This window comes from Capra hircus, chromosome 16 (assembly GCF_001704415.2).
Source record: "Capra hircus breed San Clemente chromosome 16, ASM170441v1, whole genome shotgun sequence".
Lineage (NCBI taxonomy): Eukaryota > Metazoa > Chordata > Mammalia > Artiodactyla > Bovidae > Capra > Capra hircus.
Window position 1 is genome coordinate 61,383,403 of NC_030823.1, and position 23,026 is coordinate 61,406,428.

General features: G+C 44.8%; 1 protein-coding gene across 5 annotated transcripts in view; it reads left to right on the plus strand.

Moving 5' to 3' along the window:
* LOC102184834 (voltage-dependent R-type calcium channel subunit alpha-1E) overlaps positions 1 to 23,026 on the plus strand; it is a 338,694-nt gene that overhangs the window by 164,804 nt on the left and 150,864 nt on the right. For all 5 annotated transcript variants that reach the window (XM_018060682.1, XM_018060683.1, XM_018060684.1 and 2 more), the window contains one exon: positions 10,304 to 10,407. In XM_018060682.1, the coding sequence (XP_017916171.1) occupies positions 10,304 to 10,407 (104 nt within the window). The remainder of the gene's footprint in view (positions 1 to 10,303; positions 10,408 to 23,026) is intronic.

The window sequence follows — 23,026 nt, forward strand, 5'->3', positions numbered from 1 at the left end:
AGGCTTCTCATTGTAGCATCTTCTCTTGTTGTGGAGCACAGGCTTCGTTGCCCCGTGGCATGTGAAATCTTCCTGGACCAGGCATTGAACCTGTGTCCCCTGCTTTGCGAGATGGATTCTTAACCACTAGTCTGCCAGGGAAGCCTGGACCTGCTCCTGTCCATCTTGCCTTACTCACTGCTCCCCGCGACCACTCTTTGCAGCCTCATCCTTCCCACTTGTTTGCCTCTCTTGGACTGTCTTCCTCCATTGATGGGCCAGTCTACATCCTTGCCCTACTTCAAGTCCAGGTGAAGGCACAGCCCCAGGATGCCTTCCAGGACATCTCCAGCCTCACTCCTTTCTTCATGAAATCTGATAGCCATGTTCATAGCTCCATTCTCTGAACCTTCAGAAGTAAAACATCATCATGGTGTCCAACTTCAGGGAGCTTCCAAGGGAGAGCAGGAGGCTAGACTAACTACATACAAATGACCCGAGGGAGTAGGACCATATATTTAATCTCAATACTAAATGATGTGGGGGGGAATAGAAGGGCTGTGCCAGGTAGCCTGGGGGTCAGAAGTCCTAGCTGTGCTTCTGTAATCAACTAGGGAGCATCTTTCAGAAATCAGCTTTTTGATCTTTGGTTCTTCATTCATAAAGTAAGGGGCTTATACAAGATGTTGTTCTTCCTTCTAAACTTCAAGATGATGAAAGGTACAGAATTCATGTTAGACGAATGGGAAATAGAGATGTTTAACTGGAGGGGACAGGGGACTCATGGAAATGCAGCAAATGATCGTAACCAGTAGGATTGACCTCTGAGGACTGTGGGATAGATCAGAGAACCAGCCAGGGATTGGTTGAAGACCTGTTGCCCTGTGTCATGAGTCTTTCTAAGCTACACAAAACTCTCACAGTGCAGAGGGTCTGTCAAGCTTCATGCAACCTTTGTCCCTGGGCTTTAAAGGGAGGGTCTGCTGAGACTCATGTCTTCTCTCGTTCTCTGAGCTCTTTCTGGTGCTTGAGTTTCTTGCAAGAATACGTTCAGTCTCTGGCCAACCAGCCGTGTAGACTGGGTAGAAGGTGATGTGTGTTAGCTGATCATCATAAGAAACAAGCTCTTTATTCATCTGTTTATTTTTGGCTGTGCTGCAGCATGTGGGATCATAGCTTCCCAACCAGGGATCGATCCCTGTACCCCCTGCACTGGATGCTCAGAGTCTTAACCACTGGACCACAAGGGAAGTCCTAGAAGTATCCTCGTTCATTTTCTCTCTGAGTGGCCAACTTGGCCATCGTACATATGGCAGCATCAGAACAGCATACTCACCTTTTCCCAGAGGTGAGCAGCATCTCAACCAACTGTCCAGCTCCCAGTGACCCCAGGGAAGCTGACCTCCCCGGCACTCTGCTGCAGTTGCCTGGCAGGAGGACCTTCCCTTCTCTCTGGCTGTTTCCCTACAGTACTCTCTCTGTTTTCTCTGACCATGAAAACAAAGCAAAACCCACTAGTTACTGCAGAAAAAGCTGCAAAGTATAGAAAAGGATAAAAATATTTTAAAATTAAATCACTCATTTCTACCCCTGCCCGGTTACCATCACTGTTACCATTTTCCAGTGTTTGGCCACAAAGGTTCTCTAAAACCCCATGTATGACCCTGAACCGTATAAATAACCTATACAGTTTTATTTGGAGAAAATGTAAAAACTCTTTATTATAGAAAAATTTGTGCATACACACAAGTAGAAAGAATAGAATATTGAGCCCCTGTGGAACCCAATCCCGGCTTCAACAATACAAGATGTTGAATAGATCTGTTATCTCCATTTTGGGCTTTTGGGCCAGTGATCAGAAAGGGAGGAGACAACAAACTTCACATAACAATGGTATTGGAATTGTTAGGATTTACCGAAGCGTTCTTCAGCACAGCCGGCCCCGAGCTGTGTGGGTGTGAAGGTGCTCACTTGCGTGGACAAGGTCATGGCAGCCTTCCTGGTCAGATGCAGTACTGCTCATCCACCCTCACTTTGACATTTACTTGCATCCTCTTCCCAGGCGTGTGGATGGATTTTCACAAAGACATCCATACCTGTCTGTCCAGCCCCAGTGGTGATCGCCACCCACGTCCAAGGTAGGGCAGTGCTTGCTGGTTGGTGATGCTAAGCAGAGCTCCCGAGGCTGGCCTTGATGGCATCGTGCTGCTGCCTGTGAACACGGGTGGGAGAGTGGATTTTTCTGGCTCTCCTCCTGGGGCCACTGGTCAGAGAAGAGGAAGAATAAGTGGTGAAATGCCCAATAGGAAGTCCCCCTGGAGGTACTTCTGCACTTGGGTTAAGGTCCTGCTGAATCCTCAGTGACAGTTGCTGAAAGTCCAGGCAAGAGGAAAAAGTGGCCACTGGCCATCAAATCTGGGGGTCTGAAAAGGACCAGAATGCATGGAAAGCCTTGATTACTTATCTAAGGCTCCTGGCTAAGCCAGATGCTGCCTTTGGAGCTTGTCTGTGTGGGGAGACTTAGCACATTTATTAAATACACTCAGGGGTCTGAGACATAATGAAATGCTTTGCCTCAAGGACTGACAGTTTCCGCCTCCTTGCTGGGTGACAGCAGGTGGCTGTATTTCACTCAGGCTCTCTGTCCTCATTCTTTCCACCTGCTCCCCCGACTCTGCTTTCTTGCCTGGGGTCTGAGAGAGATAGCTCTTACCTTCTGGCTGCCAGACCCTAGCGTTGGCTTTCTTCTTTATTGTGGCTCTGCCCTAGAAGGTGGTGATAGAGTGGGTAGGATTGCTATTAAGAGACCAAGTGAGATAATGGACAGTCGAGCATCCTCAAGAAGTTGACTCCCTGTGGCTCTAGATTGTGGCCCCGTTACTTTGCTTGTCCAGACCTTAGTTAGTTTCCTCCTCTACCAAATGATGGATTGGGTAGTGTGTTCCTGTAATCTACTTAGATGGTGGCTAGAATTCCTGGTACATGTGATCCACAGGCCTTACCTTGCTTAGTGGTCATAGGGTACGCTGTACATCATACTTCCTTCCCTAAAATGTGACTGTGGTCAAAGGGCAGTGGCTATGCCTTTAGAAACATCATCTACTGTCCATCTGGGTGGCTCAGGGGCAGTGTTACTGCTTTGTGAGGTTGGTCAAACTCTGATGAGATAACGATTTAATGCCTTAAATCAGATTCCCTATAAACTGTCTCTGGGACAGAGATTTTTGTGGCAATGATTTTACTGATGGACTGCTTGCGGGGGAAGCCCGAACTGATAGGAGGAAAGGTGAATAGGTAGGAGAAAATACTAAACAGAGATGTGGTTGTACACGTTTTAACCTGAGTCTGATCCCCAAGGCAGCTCCGGAGTGAACTGCACCATGGAGGCTGTCCCACGCAGAGGGGAAGGGCTGGGCTTGTGACACCCCCACATCAGTGAGCTAGCTGTTGGTTCCAGGTCACGGCCCCCATGGATAGGCATAAACTCCCAGATTAGGAGGGTCTGTCAGTTGGGGGCCAACTTCTCAGGAGGATCCAGGTATGAGCCATTAGCAGCCAAAACTCAGAGCTGCTGGGGGTGCTGGCCCACCTGCTCTAAAGGAGACCACTGGGGACAGCACAGACTCTGCCACATCCAGGCCGGTGAGAGCTCAGCAGGGAGAGGGTTCTTCCGAGTGTAAGTCCCTGAGCAGTGAGGGAATGTGGATGGCTCAGGACATTGAGTGAAATGTGAGATGTGATTTCTTAATTAGGCCAGCGTAATTGATGGGTATAGAAGTCAGGAGAACATTACATTTGAGGAGGAGATGGTTCCTAGGAAGGGATGTGAGGGAAGCCTGGTTTTATCTGGATGCTGGCTGCACAGTTACATACACTTTGAAAAAATCCACTAAGGGTGGTGCCCTTATGATTTATGAATGTTTCAGTACAACATCCACTCAGGTGCCTGGGGGCTGCTACTGCAAAGAGGCAGGAGTTCGGTGTCAGTGTTCCTTCTCTGCCCTCATTTTTCTTCTCTTGTGTCCCCTACCTCTTGGCACTTCTTAATCTTTTTTTTTTTTTTTAATTGAAGTGTAGCTGATTTACAACATGTTAGCTTTAGGTGCACAGCAGTTCAGTTACACACACACATACACACACACACACATCTATCCATTCTTTTTAAGATTCTTTTCCCTTACAGGTTATCACAAAACATTGAATAGAGTTGCCTTTGCTATATAGTAGGTCCCTGTCAGTTATCTATTTTACATATTATTTTGCATATAGTAACATGCATATGGTAATCTCAAGCTTCTAATTTATCCCACTATCCCCCTTTCCCCTTTGGTAAGCATAAGCTTGTTTTTTATGACTGTGAGCACTTCTTAATTTAAACCTTTTCCTCCTCTCCCTTTCTCCTCCATGATAAACCTTTCCTCTGCCTTTCTAACCTCTGTTGCGATTGCCAAGGTAGTTTCTTAGACTCATGTGACGCTTTACTCTGAAAGCTTCAGCAGATCCTTTGCTGACTTCCTGAACCAGATCAGATGCACCTGCAGGTCAGCTCCTGTGAGTGGTCCTTCATCACCCTCCCCTCAGTTTAAAGTCAAACAGGCCATGTGAGCTCACTTAATTAATGGGGGTCTCCCCATTATACTACTTCATGTGGAGCAGGACCTGGGAGTGTTCTGTCCATCACTTATCCCCAGTATCTAGGAGAATATCTGTCCCCCAGTATTAATACATGGTCCACACATTTGTCATACAACACATGACTTCTGGCACTGAGACGTGGACTTCAAGTCTCTCAGGATGAAAAGGAGGTGTTCACTTGGTGCTGAAATGAAGTGTGGGCCCAGGGGAGGCCAGCAAGCTGGGCAGTGCTGGGTGCCCAGGTATTGTACCATCAGGGAAGGTGGAATTGTGGAATTGTCTTTGGTCTCTGCCCCTTTCCTTTACTCCACTCTTGCCCTCTCTGAATTTTCTCTCCCTGGAGTGGTCAGCAGAGCCCTTGGACTTTTTTTTTTTTTTTTCGCCTCACCACGTGGCATGCAAGATCTTAGTTTGCTGACAAGGGATCGAACCTGTGCTCCCTGCAGTGGAAGTGTGGCGTCTTCACCACTAGACCACCAGGGAAGTCCCCTTGGACAGATGTTTTTCCTGAGATGAATGGCCTGGCTTCTTTGACAGCCCAGGACCACTGCTCCAGCCATTCCTTGACTTGAGTTCAGTTGGTAATCCCAAAGTTGTCTTTGAGACCAGAGTCTCTAAGCCAGTAGTTCTCAATAGCAAGCCATTTTTGCCCCCCACCCCTGCCGGGATGTTGGGCAGTTCTGGAGACACTTTGTGTTGTCACACTGGGAAAAATGTTGTTGGCATCTAATAGGTAGAAACCAGGGATCCTGCAAATACAGTGAACAGGACAGCCTCCTCCTCCCCAACCCAGCCTTGAATCATCCAGCCCAAGATACTAGTGACGCACTGGCCGAGAAACCCTGATGGGGGCCAGGCGGGAGCTTGCCTGCTGGCGCCTCCAGCCTGGGAAGCAGGTGTATCCGAGAGACCTTTTTTTTTTTTCCCCTCCCGAAGGACCCTTTTTCCCCCTGAAAAAACCCTCATATTTTCCCAGTCCCAACTCATTAACCTCCCAATTCTGCAGCCATATGTCATTCAGCCTCCCTGGTAGAAGCTGCTCTGTGAAAGGCGTGGCCATCCAAGAGGAGGCTCTTCTGCCTGTTTTCCACAGAGCCCTGTGGAACCCTGATAGAGACCTGCTTCCAACTACAGAGGCTAGCACTGCCTTCAGCCTTGCGCCAGGAAAACCATAGGACCCCCTGCCTCCTGCCATCCCATCCCCATCTTTCTCTCCAATCCGGCTCCTCCCACCTCTGCCCTCCACCATCTCCCCCATCCCCCGGAGATTAATGTGATAATTGCCATGTGTGCCTGTTTGCCCAGGGAGTGGGTGGGCTCGCCACCCCCAGTCAGGCAGGTTCCCAGAGGAACATATCCCCACTGTCGGGCCTGCTACCCGCTGAGTGCTCCCTGTGCAGGTGGGCCGCCACCCCCAGTGTTTTCTCTGTCTGTACTCACCCCCGCCCTGCACACGTGTGCGTGTGTGTGTCACTCAGGGAATTGGGAGGTGAGAGAGGTGGAGGCCAGCCAGCCTGTCGAGTCTAGGGGCTTGACTGGGACAGTGGGAGGAGACTCAGCATCTTAAATAAGAGGACACTGCTCCAAAGAAAAGCTCTCTTCGGTACTGCTTGCCACAGAGTAGGTGTTCCATGAATGGTGGGGAAGGAGGAGGCTGGAATGCACTGTCAAGCCTTCTTTGCAAGGAGGGGCTGGTTTATACTTTAGCTGCTCCACAATACTAGGCTGGGCAGGGAAGATTCCACCGTGAGACTCTCCTGGAACCAGAAATCAGTGGACTATGTTAGGAAAGGTCTTCTTTCTCTCAGTCTTGCATGGAGTACTTAGGGTGACTCTTCTGTCCCTGAGGGAAGAATTGGTAGGGAGAATGAAGTGATGCTCCCACACCCAAGGTGCTTGGGATCACAGAAGCTGAGCGGGTGGGGGAGGTGGGTATTGGAGGGAGAGAAGGGAAGGGGAGATGCTTCCTCTCACTTAGGCAGCCCCTCTGCTCTCCCACCGCCTGCTGTGCCACAGATAGGCACATCCACCCCGAGAGGGAGCGCAGTCACAACTCTGGAGCTGAACTGGTGACTTTCTGCTTGGCACTCCTGACTCCCCCCTCATATGGGGTCAGGGCACTTGCTGCCTTCAGAGTTGTCGAGTGCTTTTCTCTTCTTCCGTCTCAAAAGATACTGCAGTAGTTGTCTCTCCTACACTGGACAATTTTAAGGGTTGTAATAATGATGAATCAGAAAGAGATTGAAACTCTAATTAGCATCAGAAAGAACCTTGCCATTTTGGAGGAGGAAGGCGTGAAGTCCCAAGCTTGCCCACTTCCTGCTGAGGTTTGTTCCCTTGCCCTAGTGGACCTGTCATTGATTCGCTGACAAGCACGGGAGGTGAAATTGTGAGGCCACCTGGAGAGGAAGGATGGGAGGGGAGGAGCTAAGAGGAAACAGGAGGGAGAGGAGGAAGGTGTAGTTAGGGTGCAGCGGGTCTATTAAAAGGTTTGTGAATAATCTAGGGGAGCTGTCAGGCTGCTTTCTCCAGAAGAACCTTTTAAGCTGTCAGTCAGCCTTAATAACCCCCTAGGGCATGGTGCCGGGGTCCTCCCAGATATTAGTTTTCTCCTTCTGTTTCCTTTCTCCTCTTCTTCTCATCCCACAGGCTCCAATACCATGGTGGATGACTTTTTCAAATTCAGATAAAACTTGGGGGGAATATCAGAATAAATTTATTTTGGGCATATTTTAAACCTGAGAATCATTTTACTCAAATCGTGGTCATTTACTGATTGGCTGAGCATCTATTGTGCCAAATACTTTGTCAGGTGCCAGGTACAGAAATGAGTGGACAGTGAAGGCTCTTGCCTTAATGTAGGTTAAAGCAAAAGCAAAACATTCTCACAACACACTGAGTATTTTAGAGAAGAGTTAGAAAGCATATCCCAGACTCTGGGCCTGTGAAGGGGAGTCCTTCTATCCCTGTATTTCATGGGCTGTGTTTTCTGATATGTTAATAGGTTTCTGTTGAAAAAGAGGTTTGTAATCAAGAATGCATATGAAATGATGAAGGAAGCAACTTGAATACTATTTCTTTGGGGTGGGTCTTCTCACAGGATAATGCAAAACTAAAATCTGCTGTGTTTCCTGAGTTTCTTTGATTCTAGAATCTCATTTTCCTCAACATGTGAGCATCTTACAGATCACTAGCAATAAGAAGACCACAGTTTGGAAATTATTCTTCACTCTGCAGCATCTTTGGCAAATAGTCACCCAACGGAAATTGCTCTCCCCATCCTCAAGACATAGCACAGTCACTCCTGGGACCAAAGAGAGCTTAAAAGCCACAATTTCATCATTGCTCTTGCTCACACCAACTAATGCTTATTGGCACTTGAGCCCTGATTAGGGTACTGGGAGCAGACTGAGTTCTTGCTGCCAAAGAGTGCTAAGGGTGGGGGTGACTGTCTAAGCCACAGAGTTGCTGAAAAGACACTTGCTCCTTGGAAGAAAAGTTATGACCAACCTAGACAGCATATTAAAAAGCAGAGATATTACTTTGCCAACAAAGGACCATCTAGTCAAAGCTATGGTTTTTCCAGTAGTCATGTATAGATGTGAGAGTTGGACTATAAAGAAAGCTTAGCACTGAAAAATCGATGCTTTTGAACTATGGTATTGAAGAAGACTCTTGAGAGTCCCTTGGACTGCAAGGAGATCCTACCGGTCCATCCTAAAGGAAATCAGTCCTGAATATTCATTGGAAGGACTGATGCTGAAGCTGAAACTCCAATACTTTGGCCACCTGATGTGAAGAACTGACTCATTTGAAAAGACCCTGATGCTGGGAAAGATTGAAGGTGGGAGGAGAAGGGGATGGCAAGGGATGAGATGTTTGGATGGCATCACCGACTCAATGGACATGAGTTTGAATAAACTCTGGGAGTTGGTGATGGACAGGGAGGCCCGGCGTGCTGCAGTCCATGGGGCCGCAAAGAGTTGGACACAGCTGAGTAACTGAATTGAACTGATGTCCTGTAGCCAAACCCCCTGTAGCCCTTGGCATCTAGTTCTTTTGCATCTTCATCTTCCTTCTGATACCGGGAGCGGTTTCCTCTAAGGTCTGGCCCTCATCTTCTTTGTTTGCATTTGACTCACCAGACCTGTTGAACCAAAACACTGGCTCTTATATTCTGAAATTGGCAGGTCTCTGCTTTTGTTCATTCACTTCAGAAGGTATTTGTTTTTAACTCTTATTCTGCTTCATTTGCAAACATACCTCTCTCAATAGTGTAGGGGCAAGACAAAGAGACAAGTTTGGTGAAGGAGATTGCTTTAGAAGCTGTTTTTTTAATGGAAAAATCTATTGTGCAGTGATAGTTGCCATGATCAGTGGGAGGCTGTATGTTATAGGCTGACTTATTTCATTGGGAAGCAGAAGGAAAATGAGATAATTTGGGGGAAAAACAAGAAGAATGTCATAGAAGTACATGGGAAGCAGGAAGATGATGAATCAAAATATGTTGGCAAAGTGAGAGGGAGAAAAAGATACAACAGGGACAAGAAACACTTTGCCATAGAAATTCTTCGTTTTGCTAATTTAGTGTGTGAATTTTGGGCATGACATTTGATTTGGATGGCCTGGCCTTGTTTCTCCAGTGAATTGGGAATAAAATATCTTTCCAGAAACTGTTGATTTTCAAACAAGAATTAAAAGTTCGTGTGTGAGAGAGTAGGATGGGATTGGGAGGGATTTCAAAGCCCTGTGTATGCAAAATGTAGTTCAGGTGGACCAATTAGGAAGATTTGGGGTTGATATCATGGGGAGAGAGAGTCAAGGGAAAGTTTAATTGAGAGATCCAAGCATTAGATGGGACTTTCAAAATGTTCCAAAACTGTTTCAAGGTGCTTAATGAAAAATCCTACCAAGAGTTGATTTTTTTTGGGGGGGGGGGGAGAGGGGGAGTTGACTGAGCCACGTGGTATGATCCTCCCTCAACCCCTACCATTCAGAGGCCTGGCATCACACTTGTGGTATTAGAATCCAGAATGTAGATTTCCATGTGGGTTTTAGTTCATGATGTGTTAGCATTACAGAGAGAACAAGGGATCCCTTTTCATATCTAGATTTATTCCTTGGTTTTCCAGAGCCTTCCCAGGGCCTGGCCTGGTCTAACTGTGTACTGTTGGACCATGATGTGATGGAAGAAAGGAAGCCAGAGCCCAGGGTCAGGAGCTGAGCAGGACGTGGATAACACTCATCTCTCCCAAGCAACCTGTCAAGGTCTTTACCAGAATCCCTGGACTAAAACGATGGATGTACCTTGCCTCTGTCTTTTGAGAATTTGCCTAATTTAGAGTAGAAAGGCTTAGAACCCACATCACCAAACACTAAAACACTAGTGATTATTTGTGTGATCTTAGAAAAATATTTGACCTTTCTGGACTGTTATCCATTGGGTGAGGATATTAGACCATTCAAATGCATGTTGTGTCAGGGTGACATGGTGCCCTGCACAGTATACATGGGAGAATGAGTTAATCTACAGTCACATCAAATCAGGAGTGAAGCAATGCAACGTTTATCTGCTTTGCACTGTGCTTGTTGCATAACCCTACATGTGAAGCTGCAGGAATGGAGGCCTTCACCTGGCAGATGGTTTTGATGAAGTATAATACTAAAGAACCATTTTTCTTTCTTTCAGACCAATGATGCCTTAGGAGCCACCTGGAATTGGCTGTACTTCATCCCCCTCATCATCATTGGATCCTTTTTTGTTCTCAACCTCGTCCTGGGAGTGCTTTCCGGGTAAGCCAGATGTTTCTCTCTTCTCTTCTTTCTGACTGTAAACTAATGCTCTGGACTTCTTGCAAATTCGTTCATGCAACCCTCATTTACTGAGCAGCCCCTTTGGGCCAAAAGCTGCCCCAGATGCTTGGAGTACAGTCATTTTAATCATCTTTAGTATTCTTAGGAATTAAAAATCTTAAATTGGTACAACATTGAACATGATATGTAGTGAGAGTCCATTTACCCATCCTTTCATTCCATCATTCAAGAGAGACCATTTTTGTCAAATGCTGTGCTGGTTGTTAGGCATATAATGTTTAATAAGATGCAGGCTTTATCCTCAAAAGGTTGTTACTCTATCTTGTATTGGACATCAAATTTCATATTTGTGGCATGAATTACTGTACATCAGTTAACAAACATTCAGTGTTCAATGCCATGATAAGCATTACAAGGAGCACATAAAGTTTAAGGCATAGTTTTTGCCCTTAAAAAACTTGTGTTTTGCTGAAAAGACAACACCAACACTTGAAACAGTTAGGGAGCAGGACTTTGTTTACTGGCTAATATAAGATATAGTTCATTTGTCTGGGGAAGGGACAAATCTATATAGTCTGAAGTTATCAGGAATGGTTTCATAAAGGATTGGGATTTTGCTTTGGATGAAAAATATGTAATAGATTAAAATAGAATACATGGGAGTGAATATTCCAGAAAGGGGAGCACCACCCCATAAGCCAACATGAAAAAATGGAATTTGTTATGGAGAGTGAGAAGACTATGATGTGACTTAATTTAACCTGAGTGGAAATTTCACTTTGGGAATTGAAAGGAGAAAATAGAAGGGCAAAAACAGGGTCAAAGAGGGTCTTCTATTTTCTGAGCAAAACCAAACATAATTTCTTGTCTGAATGGCAAACGTTCTTGAAATGGAAATTTATATAAAGTGATGCTTCTGTTTAAGCATGGTGGATTGAACCAAGTTGGCTATCTCTTGTACATCCACAAACAGGAAATAAATTTTGAGAAGGACACAGTGACAGAGAGAATAGGAGAGGGTATGAAAACAAATGAGAGCTGCCAACAAAATGTTTGAAGACGGAGAGTAAATGATAACTAATCTAGTGGCATGAAAGCTGAGGCTCCATTAACTACAATGAGGAATGCCAATAAAAAAAATGAGAGCCAAGAAAGGGTCAGGAATGGAAGCATCATGTAAAGCTGGGTTATGAGGGATGTTAAAACAAGATTTTTCATAAATCCTTGTAAGGAACATTTAGATATGTCCTCCCCTCAACCAAACAATGTTCACAGGTACCTGCCCCAACCAACCCCACGCCACCCTAGTTAGACGATTTCCTCTCTGTCAGGGATGAATCAGAAAAGCTTGGATTTGTGGACACACAGGAGATGACCAACTTGGTTCAATCCACCATGTTTAAACAGAGTTTAATATTAGAATGGGGTTGATCTCTTGTAGTGAAAACAGGAGTATTATATGAAAGTCCACAAACTGAATGTCACGTTTCCAGCCCAGTTCTGCTGCTTGGCTCTCAGAACTGTAGCAGTCTGGGGAAGGAAGGGGAGAGGGTTTCACAGCAGCCCTCTGTGGAAAACCATCCATCTGAAGAGAAAAGACCTCTGTATCCTGATATTTGACGGTGATCAGAAAAATGGTCTGACCCATCACTTTTGGTGAGGTTCACTCACTAGTTTCCTGTGGCCACCCCAACAATTATCACAAACCAGGCAGTTTAAAAGTGTGAGAAATTGTCTCATAGTTCTGGAGGCTAGAGGGCCAAAATCTGGCAGGGTGATGCTACCTCCAAGGGATCTAGGGGAGAATTTCTTTCCTCCTTCTTCCAGCCTCTGTTGGCCCCAGGCATTCCTAGGCTTGTGACTATATCACTCCAGTCTCTGCCTCTGTGGCTGCATTGCCTCCTATTCTGTCTAAAATCTCCTTCTGTCTGTCTCTTATAAGGACACTTGTTGTTGGATTTAGTGTCATCTGGATGATCCAGGATGACCTCTTCATCTCAAGATCCTTAATTACATTACCTTTTTCCAAATAAGGGAGCATTCACAGATTCCAGGAATTAGGATGTGGATACATCTTTGGGAGAGGCAAGTATCAGTCACCATTACACTCCCCCCACCGCAAACCATTCTATAAGCCCCAGCCATTCATAGGAGCTTCCAACAAGCCTTTTGTACCTTGATCTTAAATATGAACAGTTAGGGGTCATCAGCATTCAAAGAAAAGGTCCAACACAAAGACAAATCAAAGTAAAAAATAGGTAGAAGGAGTTTGAGGGAATATGAATAATGAAGGGAGCAGAAGGTAATTTTTTTAAAGCATAATTGATATCAGCAGAGATAGAAGAGATTATCCACAAGACAGTAGATTGCTATGAAAAAGAACACTTAGCAGTTAAGAGCATTTGGAAATTAATGTAAAATAATTAATGTAAAATTTATATTAATGTACAATGAATTAATGTAAAAAGTATAAAAATATAATAAATAGTAAATGGTAGGACTATAAAGTTGAAATCACACAGAAAGTAGAACAAAAATAAGAAAATCAAAGATTTGTTTCAACATTGAACTAATAAAAATTCCATGAAGAAAACAAGGAAATGGATAAAAAAATTAAGAAAGAAAAATAAGAAAAATGTTCTTAGAACTAGTAAACTCACATTGCCAACTTTAAAAGATCTGTTGATACATGTGCAAAGATATTCTTTATAACATTAGGTTTTTATAGTGCAGACTTAGCAAAAATCTGGGTACCCATAACTAACAGAGCAGTTGGCTATCTCTTGGATGTAGGCCATGACATATTATGTGGCAGTTAGGAGCAACAAAGACCATGTACACATTGAAAGCAGAGTTTAGTGAAAACGAGATGGAAACAGTATAGTATCATCTACATAAATAAAAAAATGTACACAGTTTGTAAAAATTCATTAAAATGTGTACACTGAATATAGAGTAACAGTTATTTATATGGCAAGGAAATGGAGGTGGGTATGGAGATAACTGAGAACAGATGAATTAATAAGAAAAATGCCCACTGACAACTCAACACAATGAAAGAGAAAAGACCACACCAAGATAAATCATGACATTTCAGAGCATCTGAGTAAGATAATATTCTGTAAGCTTCTGGTGATTATTAAGGGCATGAATTTTATCTATACAGAATCTGGAGTTAGAATGGCTTTGGACTTCTCAATGATATTGAAAGTTAGGAACCAATAGAAAACCTCCTAAAACTTTCTGAAGGAAAAAAATTTCCAAGATAGAATTCCATACCTAGTGAAACTAGCAATTATTTGTGAGGATGAAATTGCAATATTTTGAGACACTCTTTCTGAAGAAACTCCTGGAGAATGCGAGTCACTAAAAATAAGGAATTCATTGAGGAGGGAGAAGGACATGCAACTTATGGAAAAAAGAGATTAATTAGAGAGGAAGACAGTTTTCCAGGATGATGAGGAAGGGACATCTAGGATGCTAACTGTCCGACAGTCTAGGGAACACCAAGTTCAGACTTGAGTAGAATGACAGAAGGCTGTAGAAATGATATCTTTAAGAAAAAATGGAATTAATAATTCCCAATGTGTATTAGTATAGTTAGAAGAGTTTAATGTTTTTTCCAAAACTATATATATGTGAATATATAGATATTTGTATGTATTAGCACACATATACATCAGTCTAAGCAATGAATTCCACAGAATACAGAAGTGTTATCACCAAAGGAATACAAGCAAAGTAGGTACTCCATACAGCTCAACTGTCAGTCAGATGTGCATTGTTCACACTGGATTTCGAGACAGCCCCTATGGTGCTATGGTTGCCTTGAGAGCATAGGAGAGAATAAGTACGGGGAAGGAGAAGGGAATGTCAGAAACTAAAATCTTAAGTTCCACAGTGGGAAAGTGCTTAAGCAATACCTAAAACTGAAAGATTAAGAAATAGCAGTTGTATAATATTTAGAAAATTGGAAATGAGTACTAGAAGAAGCAGGTAAACGAATTACAAGTGGTTGCCTATGGGCAGTCAGATTCAGGGGTGAGAAAGGGTGAGGCTGTGGACTGCTGTTTTTTCACTATAAGCTTTAAAAAATATTTGACCTTAAAGCCCAACATGCATAACTTTGAGAAAAATAGAAATTAAATTTTATAATGATTGCACACACCCACGAAATATAGGGCAAAAGGTGTGTATAAGACATTGACCTGAGAAAGAGACCAATCTCTCTTCCACAGGCAGAGGATTGGCCTGGGGAGAGACCAGATGCAGGAAGATAAAGAGAAAACTCTGATGTATTAGTCGCCTCTGTAGTACTAAGAGCCTTGGGTGACTTGTGAAATGGTTATGAAGGAAAAACAGGAGACAGTGTGAAGGAGCCCTTGATAGTGTGTGTCTGGAGTGGAGAGTCACAGATGTAACGGGATCTCTTAAGTAGGTGCTCATTCAGTGAGCATTCATTGACATCCTTTATGCTCCATAGGTAATTGTCTCCACATATGCTGTAGCTGCAGCTCAGCTGCTCTATTTCAATGGCTGCCCAGGATGGGTCTGACCACAGACTTCTTTCTTCTTGTATTTCTACTGAGGATACAAGATAATCTCCCATTTGTATAATCTTATCTGCTACATTTTGTCCTTACTTTTTTCCTAAGTGTGTCCCTGTTTCAGTTGGAAAAATTCAAGTCAGATTCTCACTTCTGAATAACAAGTCAGTGATGTTCCAGGTAAAGTTCCAGTATGGGTTGAGAATGTGTCTTGACAGAGCTGGAAAGGGACAGGACGCTGGCGCTGAAAGATAGTCCTGTGTCTGACTGTGTCTGCTCTGATGTACTAGCTCTAGTTTGGAATTGCCTCTTTGAATTCTACATATTTATCCTGGTGGGAAAGCATGGTAGGTTGGGAGAAGTGCGACCTTTGGCATCTGACAGTCATGTTGTTCAGTTACTAAGTCGTGTCCAACTCTGCAGCCCCATGGACTGCGGCACGCCAGACTTCCCTGTCCTTCACCATCTCCCAGACTTTGCTCAAACTCATGTCCATGGAGTCGATGATGTTATCCAACCATCTCATCCTCTGTCATCTCCTTTTCCTCCTGCCCTCAATCTTTCCCAGCATCAAGGTCTTTTCCAGTGAGTTAGCTCTTTGCATCAGGTGGCCAAAGTATTGGAGCTTCAGCCTCAGTCCTTGCAACGAATATTCAGGGTTGATTTCTTTTAGGGTTGACTGGTTTGATCTCCCTTGCTGTCCAAGGGATTCTCAAGAGTCATCTCCGCCGCTGCAGTTTGAAAGCACTGGTTCTTTGGTGCTCAGCCTTCTTTATGGTCCAGCTCTCACATCCATACATGGCTACTGGAAAAATCATAGCTTTGACTCTGTGGACCTTTGTTGGCAAAGTGGTATCTCTGCTTTTAAACGTGTGGTCTAGGTTTGTCATGGTTTTTTCTTCCACGGGTGAAATCCTAACCCTGCTGCTTATCAGTGCTGTGCATTTGGACAAGTTACTCTGGGCCTGTTTCCTCCCCTATGAAATGGGATAGCAATATCCCTCTCCCAGGCTGAGGCCTAGGTGTGGCGTGGAGTAGCCGTCAGCTCTTACCCCTCTGATAATATTGATTCTCATTTTCTCTCACTGTTAGGTGTAGGCGGCTATCATCCAAGTAGCAGCCTATGATACTGGGCTCGAGCCCACTGTGAGACTGTGAGCTCCTCTCTGACCGGAAGGCGGCCTCCTCAGGTTGGGAGATGAAACAGAAGTAGCATGGCACGTGCCTCCTTAGCACTTCTGGAAAAGGTTAGGAAGTGACAGCAGCAGCTGGGAACAGCTAGTGTGAAGAAATGCTGACATTTAAAAGAGTGTTAACAATAGGGGCCTTATGGGCTGGAGCTGGAATAGTTCTGTCCTGGTTTCTTTTTCTTCTTCTTATGCTCAACACCTATGTGGTTTCACTGGTGTGTCTGCAGACAGTTCAGCAGCAGCTAGTTCTATGTACAGAATGGTGGGGGTGTGGGTTCTCTCTCTTGCTTTGTCTGGTTCTCACATGGCCCTGAATGGGGATGTAGGTGTTCTGCTTGGAGTAAGGGGTTGGTTGGGAGTTGCATGTATAAACCAGGGAGAAGCTCTGAAGGTTTTATCTCTGGGGCATATGTTCCCCATGACCTGCAGGCAATTTAATGTTAGGCCCCGAGGCTTCCTAAAGCAGAAATAGAGCTATGGAAGGAGGAGCCCCTGTTGGGCAAATGATAAGAGTCTGGTAAGGGAGGGCAGGTAGCCCACACGAGTGCTCATGGTCCGCCAGGTGTGAAAGCGACTGTGGCACCCATCCTAGAGGTACAGGCCTAGGTGGGTAGAGGGCTCAGAGGCATGTTTGAGAGTCTCAGTGTATTTAAACAGGAACTGTGGATAGAAGCTTTGTCGCATTTTTACTTGTCTCAGAGGAAATGGGATTTGATGAAAACCATTAGCTTAGGCTTGAAGAGAAGCAGAGCTTCCTGTCTCCATGGAAACGAACCAGAGCTGCAGAAGCATGTCCTGAGGTGCAGTCAGGGGTGACAGGGCAGAAGGCTCATGCAAACAGAAAGTGACCCTTATCCCATCACCTCTACCCTCTGCTCCCAGGCTTTCTGGAGAGAGGGAGAGAGTCTTGGGGGAGGCATCGTGCTGTCTCCAAACCAGGGCAGGGATAGCCAAGCCAGGAGCTGCTGACACAGACATATACAGAGAGCGTGTGTGTAAAGTATGGCATAGTTTTCAGAGCACCTTTGCTTCCGGGCTCTTATTTGTTCCTTGTAACAGCTATGTGCAGTAGATAGATACTCTGTTTATTTACAGATGGAAAGAAGAGGGTTTAGAGGTTCTGAGCCCCAACTAGTTACTGGCAGAGGTATGGTCAGAGGTTGTAATTTCCCACCTGTAGTTAGAGACTTGTTCTGATACACCTACACCATGTGGCCCATATCCAGGAATATGGGCTCCCAACATGGCATAACTAGAGAAAGCCAGCCAATGGTTAACCTAGAATATCATCCTGACCATACAGATGTTGGTGCCAGTTCTAAGCTGTCCATACATTGATGCACATACTTATTCACACACACTAGTCTTCACACACACAATGTGATCTGGTACATAGAAAGTCCCTTGTATGTACAAAGTCCCATGGACTGCAAGGAGATCCAACCAATCAATCCTAAAGGAAATCGGTCCTGAATATTCATTGGAAAAACTGATGCTAAAGATGAAACTCCAATACTTTGGCCACCTGATGCAAAGAACTGACTCACTGAAAAAGACTCCGATGCTGGGAAAGACTGAAGGCAGGAGGAGAAGGGGGTGACAGAGGATGAGATGGTTGGATGACATCACCTGTGCGATGGACATGAGTTTGAGTAGGCTCCAGTAGTTGGTGATGGTCAGGGAAGCCTGGTGTGCTGCAGTCCATGGGGTCACAAAGAGTTGGACATGGCTGAGAGACTGAACTGACTGACATACAAGACAGAAGATGCTAAGACCCACTGTCTAGGTTCTTTTACCCTCAGGTCTGGTGGGAAGTGGTGGACTCTCTGTATAAGAGGAGGGATTCTTCTGGTTGCATCTCTTGAGTGAGTGGAGTGGCTCTTGTTTCTGGTGAGATAACTGTCACTAGATAACTGGTGAAGTTTGTCTTGCCACCAACTCATTTGCTGGATAGCTTTGGCAAGTTCAGGACAATTAAACAAAAGCTGATTGTATGGCTACTATGCTTAAGACACTGTCCTAGACACTGAGGGTTAAAGTGAAGTGAAGTTGCTCAACCATGTCCGAGTCTTTGCAACCCCATGGACTATAGTCTACCAGGCTCCTCGGTTCATGGGATTTTCCAGGCAAGAATACTGGAGTGCATTGCCATTTCCTTCTCCAGAAGGAAATCTCAGACACTGAGATTACAAAGATGAATAAAATAAAAAGATTGTAGATTAGTTAAGGAAATCATTCAAAATTACATGTAATGGTGTCTAAATTCATTAGATCCAGAATTCTGGCCCTATCAAAAGTTTGATTCATATGTCATATATTTTGGGCACCTACTATCTTGCGATGCATTGTTGAGTGTACAAACGTGAATAGGACCTAGGTCCTATCCACAAGAAAGAGGCTAAAGAATGTATCTTCAGTATTAAAACTTGGATCTCCTGAGTCACCTGCCATTGCTTCCCTCTGCATGTTAGGAGTTGGCACCGAAATATTTCTCAGGCCTGACTTGAGATAGGAATAGCTGGTGGTCTTAGGAAGGAAGTTATTCTTGTCCAGCTTAGTGGTCCAGAGGAGCACACAACTGCTCATCTGTGGAGTTGGTGGGTATTAGTTTGGCCTGTGTGTCATGTCCAGAGGCAAGCTGACATCAAAGGAGACTGGCTAAGATGCACGTGTGCATGAACCACAAGGTAATTCTCCTTCCGGGATTCTGACCCTGGAATCACTGGGAGAAACTCAGCAAGCAGTTCCTGGGTGCTTGCTCCACATCTCTTGCTGCTCAGGGCTGGGAATGAGATCAGAGAGGGACAGAGAGCTGCTGTCCTCAAGGAGCTTGTAGTCTATGTAGAGAGATAGCATAGGGTGAATATTTATATTCGATGGGGGCCAGGATCAGGCAGGGCCCCTTGAAGAAGGTGAGACTGACACACTCTTTGAAGATTGAGTAATGGCCAGCCAGAAGAAGGGAGAAGAGCTTTCCATCAGGTTGGCTGCCAGGAACGTGTTAGAGGCTGTTCTGAGACTCTATAGTGAAACATGTCGAGGGGGATGTAGAGGAGGTGAAACTAGAGCCGAGAGGCTCATTGTGAAGGGCTCCTCCTATGGACTAAGCTAAACCTGAGTTCCGACCTGACCCCTGGAGCTCATGATGCGGGGTTGGTTCTCAAGCTTTAGGCAAGGAGGACAACCAGTTTGCATTTGAAGGTGAGTGCCCTGGAGGAGTGAGATTGGAGACAGAGAGGCATCTCTGGAGTGACAATTGAAAGAAGCAGTGAAACAGTGAGGCAGCAGAGAGTGCAGTGGGGTAGTGATGGAGACGTGGAGCAGATCCAGGAGATGGTGGTGGGATGGGATCTGCGTGACTTGGTGACTGTATGAGTGTGTCTGAGTGTACTGGGGGTGGAAATCAGAGGGAAGTCTCTTGGACTGCTTTTTTTGGTTGTACTTGGGTCTTCGCTGCTGCGTGGGCTTTTGTCTCATTGTGGTGAGCTGGGGCTACTCTGGTTGCAGTGTGCGGGCTCCTCATCGCAATGGCCTCTGTGATGGCCTCTCTTGTTGCAGGGCACAAGCTCTAGGACAACCCAGTGCGATAGTTGTGCCACGTGGGCCCTGTAGCTGCAGCTCCCAGGCTCTAGCGCACAGGCTTAATAGTTATGGTGCCTCGGTTTGATGTTCCTTGGCATGTGGGATGTTCCCAGATCAGGAACTGAACCTGTGTTTCCTGCATTGGTAGGCCGATTCTTTACCACTGAGCCACCAGGAAAGGCCCTAGATTTCTTTCTTTTCATTTTTTAAATTTTTTGTTGAAGTATAATTGATTTACAGTATCATGTAGTTTCAGGTGTACAGCATAGTGATTCAGTTATGTTGTGTGGACACACACATATGCATAGACTTTTCCAGATTTTTTTCCCTTACAGATTATTGTATAGTATTGACTCTTTCCCCCCAAACCTCTTCATCCTTTGTTCTCCCTAGCCACCTAGTGGCAATTCAGAACGAAAGAGACTTGTAAACAGAAAATAAACTTCAGGTTAAAATGGGAAAATAGGGGTTATGGAAGGGATAAATTAGGAGGCTGAAATTAGCATATACACACTGTGTGTGTTAGTCACTCAGTCGTGTCCGACTCTTTGCAACCACATGGAGTGCAGCCCGCCAGGCTCCTCTTTCCATAAAATTCTCCAGGCAAGAATACTGGAGTGGGTTGCCATTTCCTTCTCCAAACATATACACACTACTATGTGTAAAATAGATAACCAACAGGGACCTGGGGCGTCCCTCATAGCACAGTTGGTAAAGAATCTGCCTGCAATGCAGAAGATCCTGGTTTGATTCCTGGGTCGGGAAGATCCCCTGGAGAAGGTATAGGCCACCCACTCCAATATTCTTGGGCTTCTGTTGTGGCTTAGCTGGTAAAGAATCCGCCTGTAAGGTGAGAGACCTGGGTTCAGTCTCTGGGTTGGGAAGATCCCCTGGAGAAGGGAAAGGCTACCCATTCCAGTATTCTGGCCTGGAGAATTCCATGGACTGTATAGTCCATGGGGTCGCAAAGAGTCGCACATGACTGAGCTACTTTCACTTTCAACAGGGACCTACTGGATAGTGCAGGGAACTATGTGTCCTCTGCTGAGTTGCACACTAGTGCTTTATACACAGTGTAAAGTATACTGCGTATACTTTGGGTACAGTATAAAGTATTAGAGGTTGTGGAAAGAATCTGCATTTTCCCAAGACGCTGTTTTATGTATCAATTGTCAGAGTCATATCTTTCAGTGTGATAAAAATTATTTGAGGCAAAAGGGGCTATAAGTGTGGTTTATTCCTGCTGTTCATATTATAACTGGGAAAACCAGACCAGAGAGTGAAGCAGCTTCCTCAAGTCATACGCAGCTATTTAGGGAGAGATGTTGACTAGAACCTAGTCCTCTGGCTCCCTGTCCAGAGTACCTATCTCCTCTACACAAGGGGGATTGCTTAGTAGTAACATGCAGACTCTGTACGGTGTACATGGGTTTGAATCTCACATCCATCACTTGTCATCTGCATGACCTTAGGCAAGTAGCTGCACATTTTTATACCCTCAGTTACCCAATTGCAAACGAGGACTTTAGAATCCACCATACTGGATTGTTGGGGAAACTAAACCTGATCATTCATGCTAAGTGTTTAGTACCTGGGAGCTAGTAACTATTTAATCAGCGTTAGCTCTGTGTGGCAGAATTCTTCCCTCCAGATCTTGGTTTAGACCTCAGTAGCTGGGACTGGGAAAGAGTCATTTTTACTTATCCAGTTGCCCTATTGAGCATGAACTTGGATGTCTTCAGATGTCACTGGTAGGCCTGACCATCCACCGCAGCCTGTTCCCTAGAGGAAACGGTAATGACAGACCACTGTGTTACACCCCTGTGCCTCCGCACATGGCCGTCGCCTTGAACTCTATACTTCTTGCAGTTTCTTAGCAATGCTCTCTCCTCCTGTGGTCAGGAATGAGCCCTGCCCTGTTAGCTTTTCTTGTTAAATTCCTGCTCCTCCCTCAGGGCCTATTTCAGCTTTGACTTCCTTCATGAGATCCTTCTAGATCCATACCCCTACTCCCATTGCAGTTTGGACTAAAATCTTTCTTCCATATTTTCCTGTCACACTATGCTTCTGTCCGTTAGAACCTGCTACTCATTATGTGCTGTGCTGTGCTTAGTTGCTCAGTCATGTCCAACTCTTTGCAACCCCACGGACTGTAGCCCGCCAGGCTCCTCTGTCCATGGGGATTCTCCAGGCAAGAATACTGGAGTGGGTTGCCATGCCTTCCTCCAGGGGATCTTCCCAACCCAGGGAATTGAACCCAGGTCTCTCGCGTTACAGGTGGATTCTTTACCGAGTGAACCACCAGGGAAGCATTACTCATCATAAGGTTATGCAATTTTGTTATGTCATTTAATAATAATAATGCTAAAGAAAAGAGTTAACTTTTATTGAAAGTTTGTTATCTTCTTGGTATTCTGCTGAATATTTTGACTGATTTTATAACAGCCTCATGAATAAGTCACTGTTGCTAGTCCCATGTTATAATAAATAAGGAAAGGGAGGCTGAGGGAGTTTGAGAGTCTTGTCTAAGACCACACAGTTGACAAGGGCCCGAGCCCTCCTGTGTCCTGCTCAGGGTGCACTGTCCTCCTTGTATTGGAGTGCTGAATGTCTTGTCACCTGTCAGATTTTGTTCCTAGTGCTGGAGATGACTTTCCACATAGCTGGACCTCTCTTAACATCTCAGTGCCCTGCTCTTGTGCTCCATACATAATTGCTGAATTGAAGGGAAACCCAGTAACACCAGGCCCCTCTTAGGGGATTCCTTACCCCATTGTGACCTTCTAGAGAATAATATTGCAGAGGACTAAGGAAGAGACTGGTAGGATCTTAAAACCCTGGAGCATAATCGCTTGCACGGGAGATCCCTGCAGAAGCTCCAAAGAGCTGTTTACTTTGCAGAGGTGTTACAGACATGAAATTGTCACATGTTGAACATTTTTTCTTTTTGATTGATTTTTTTTCTTTTAGCTATTTTCTCATGTCCTTTGCCCATTTTCCTCTAGCCATATTTATTTTTTCAAATGAACGTAAAAGGTCTATTTGTATAGAGAGGAAAATAATCCATTTATATCATATGTGGCAAATATTTAGGGAACAGTCACTTAAGGATAAAGCTGTCATCCCAATGGGAATTGTGGGCAGCTAACTGTTGGAAACACAAAAGACTAAAGCAGTTGTTCTTCTTCTTTCCTTCTTTTTCTTTTCTTTTTTTTTTTTTTTTTTACTGTAGAGCACTTCATTTGGAAAGCATTTCATGTGTATACATTTGTTTAGTTC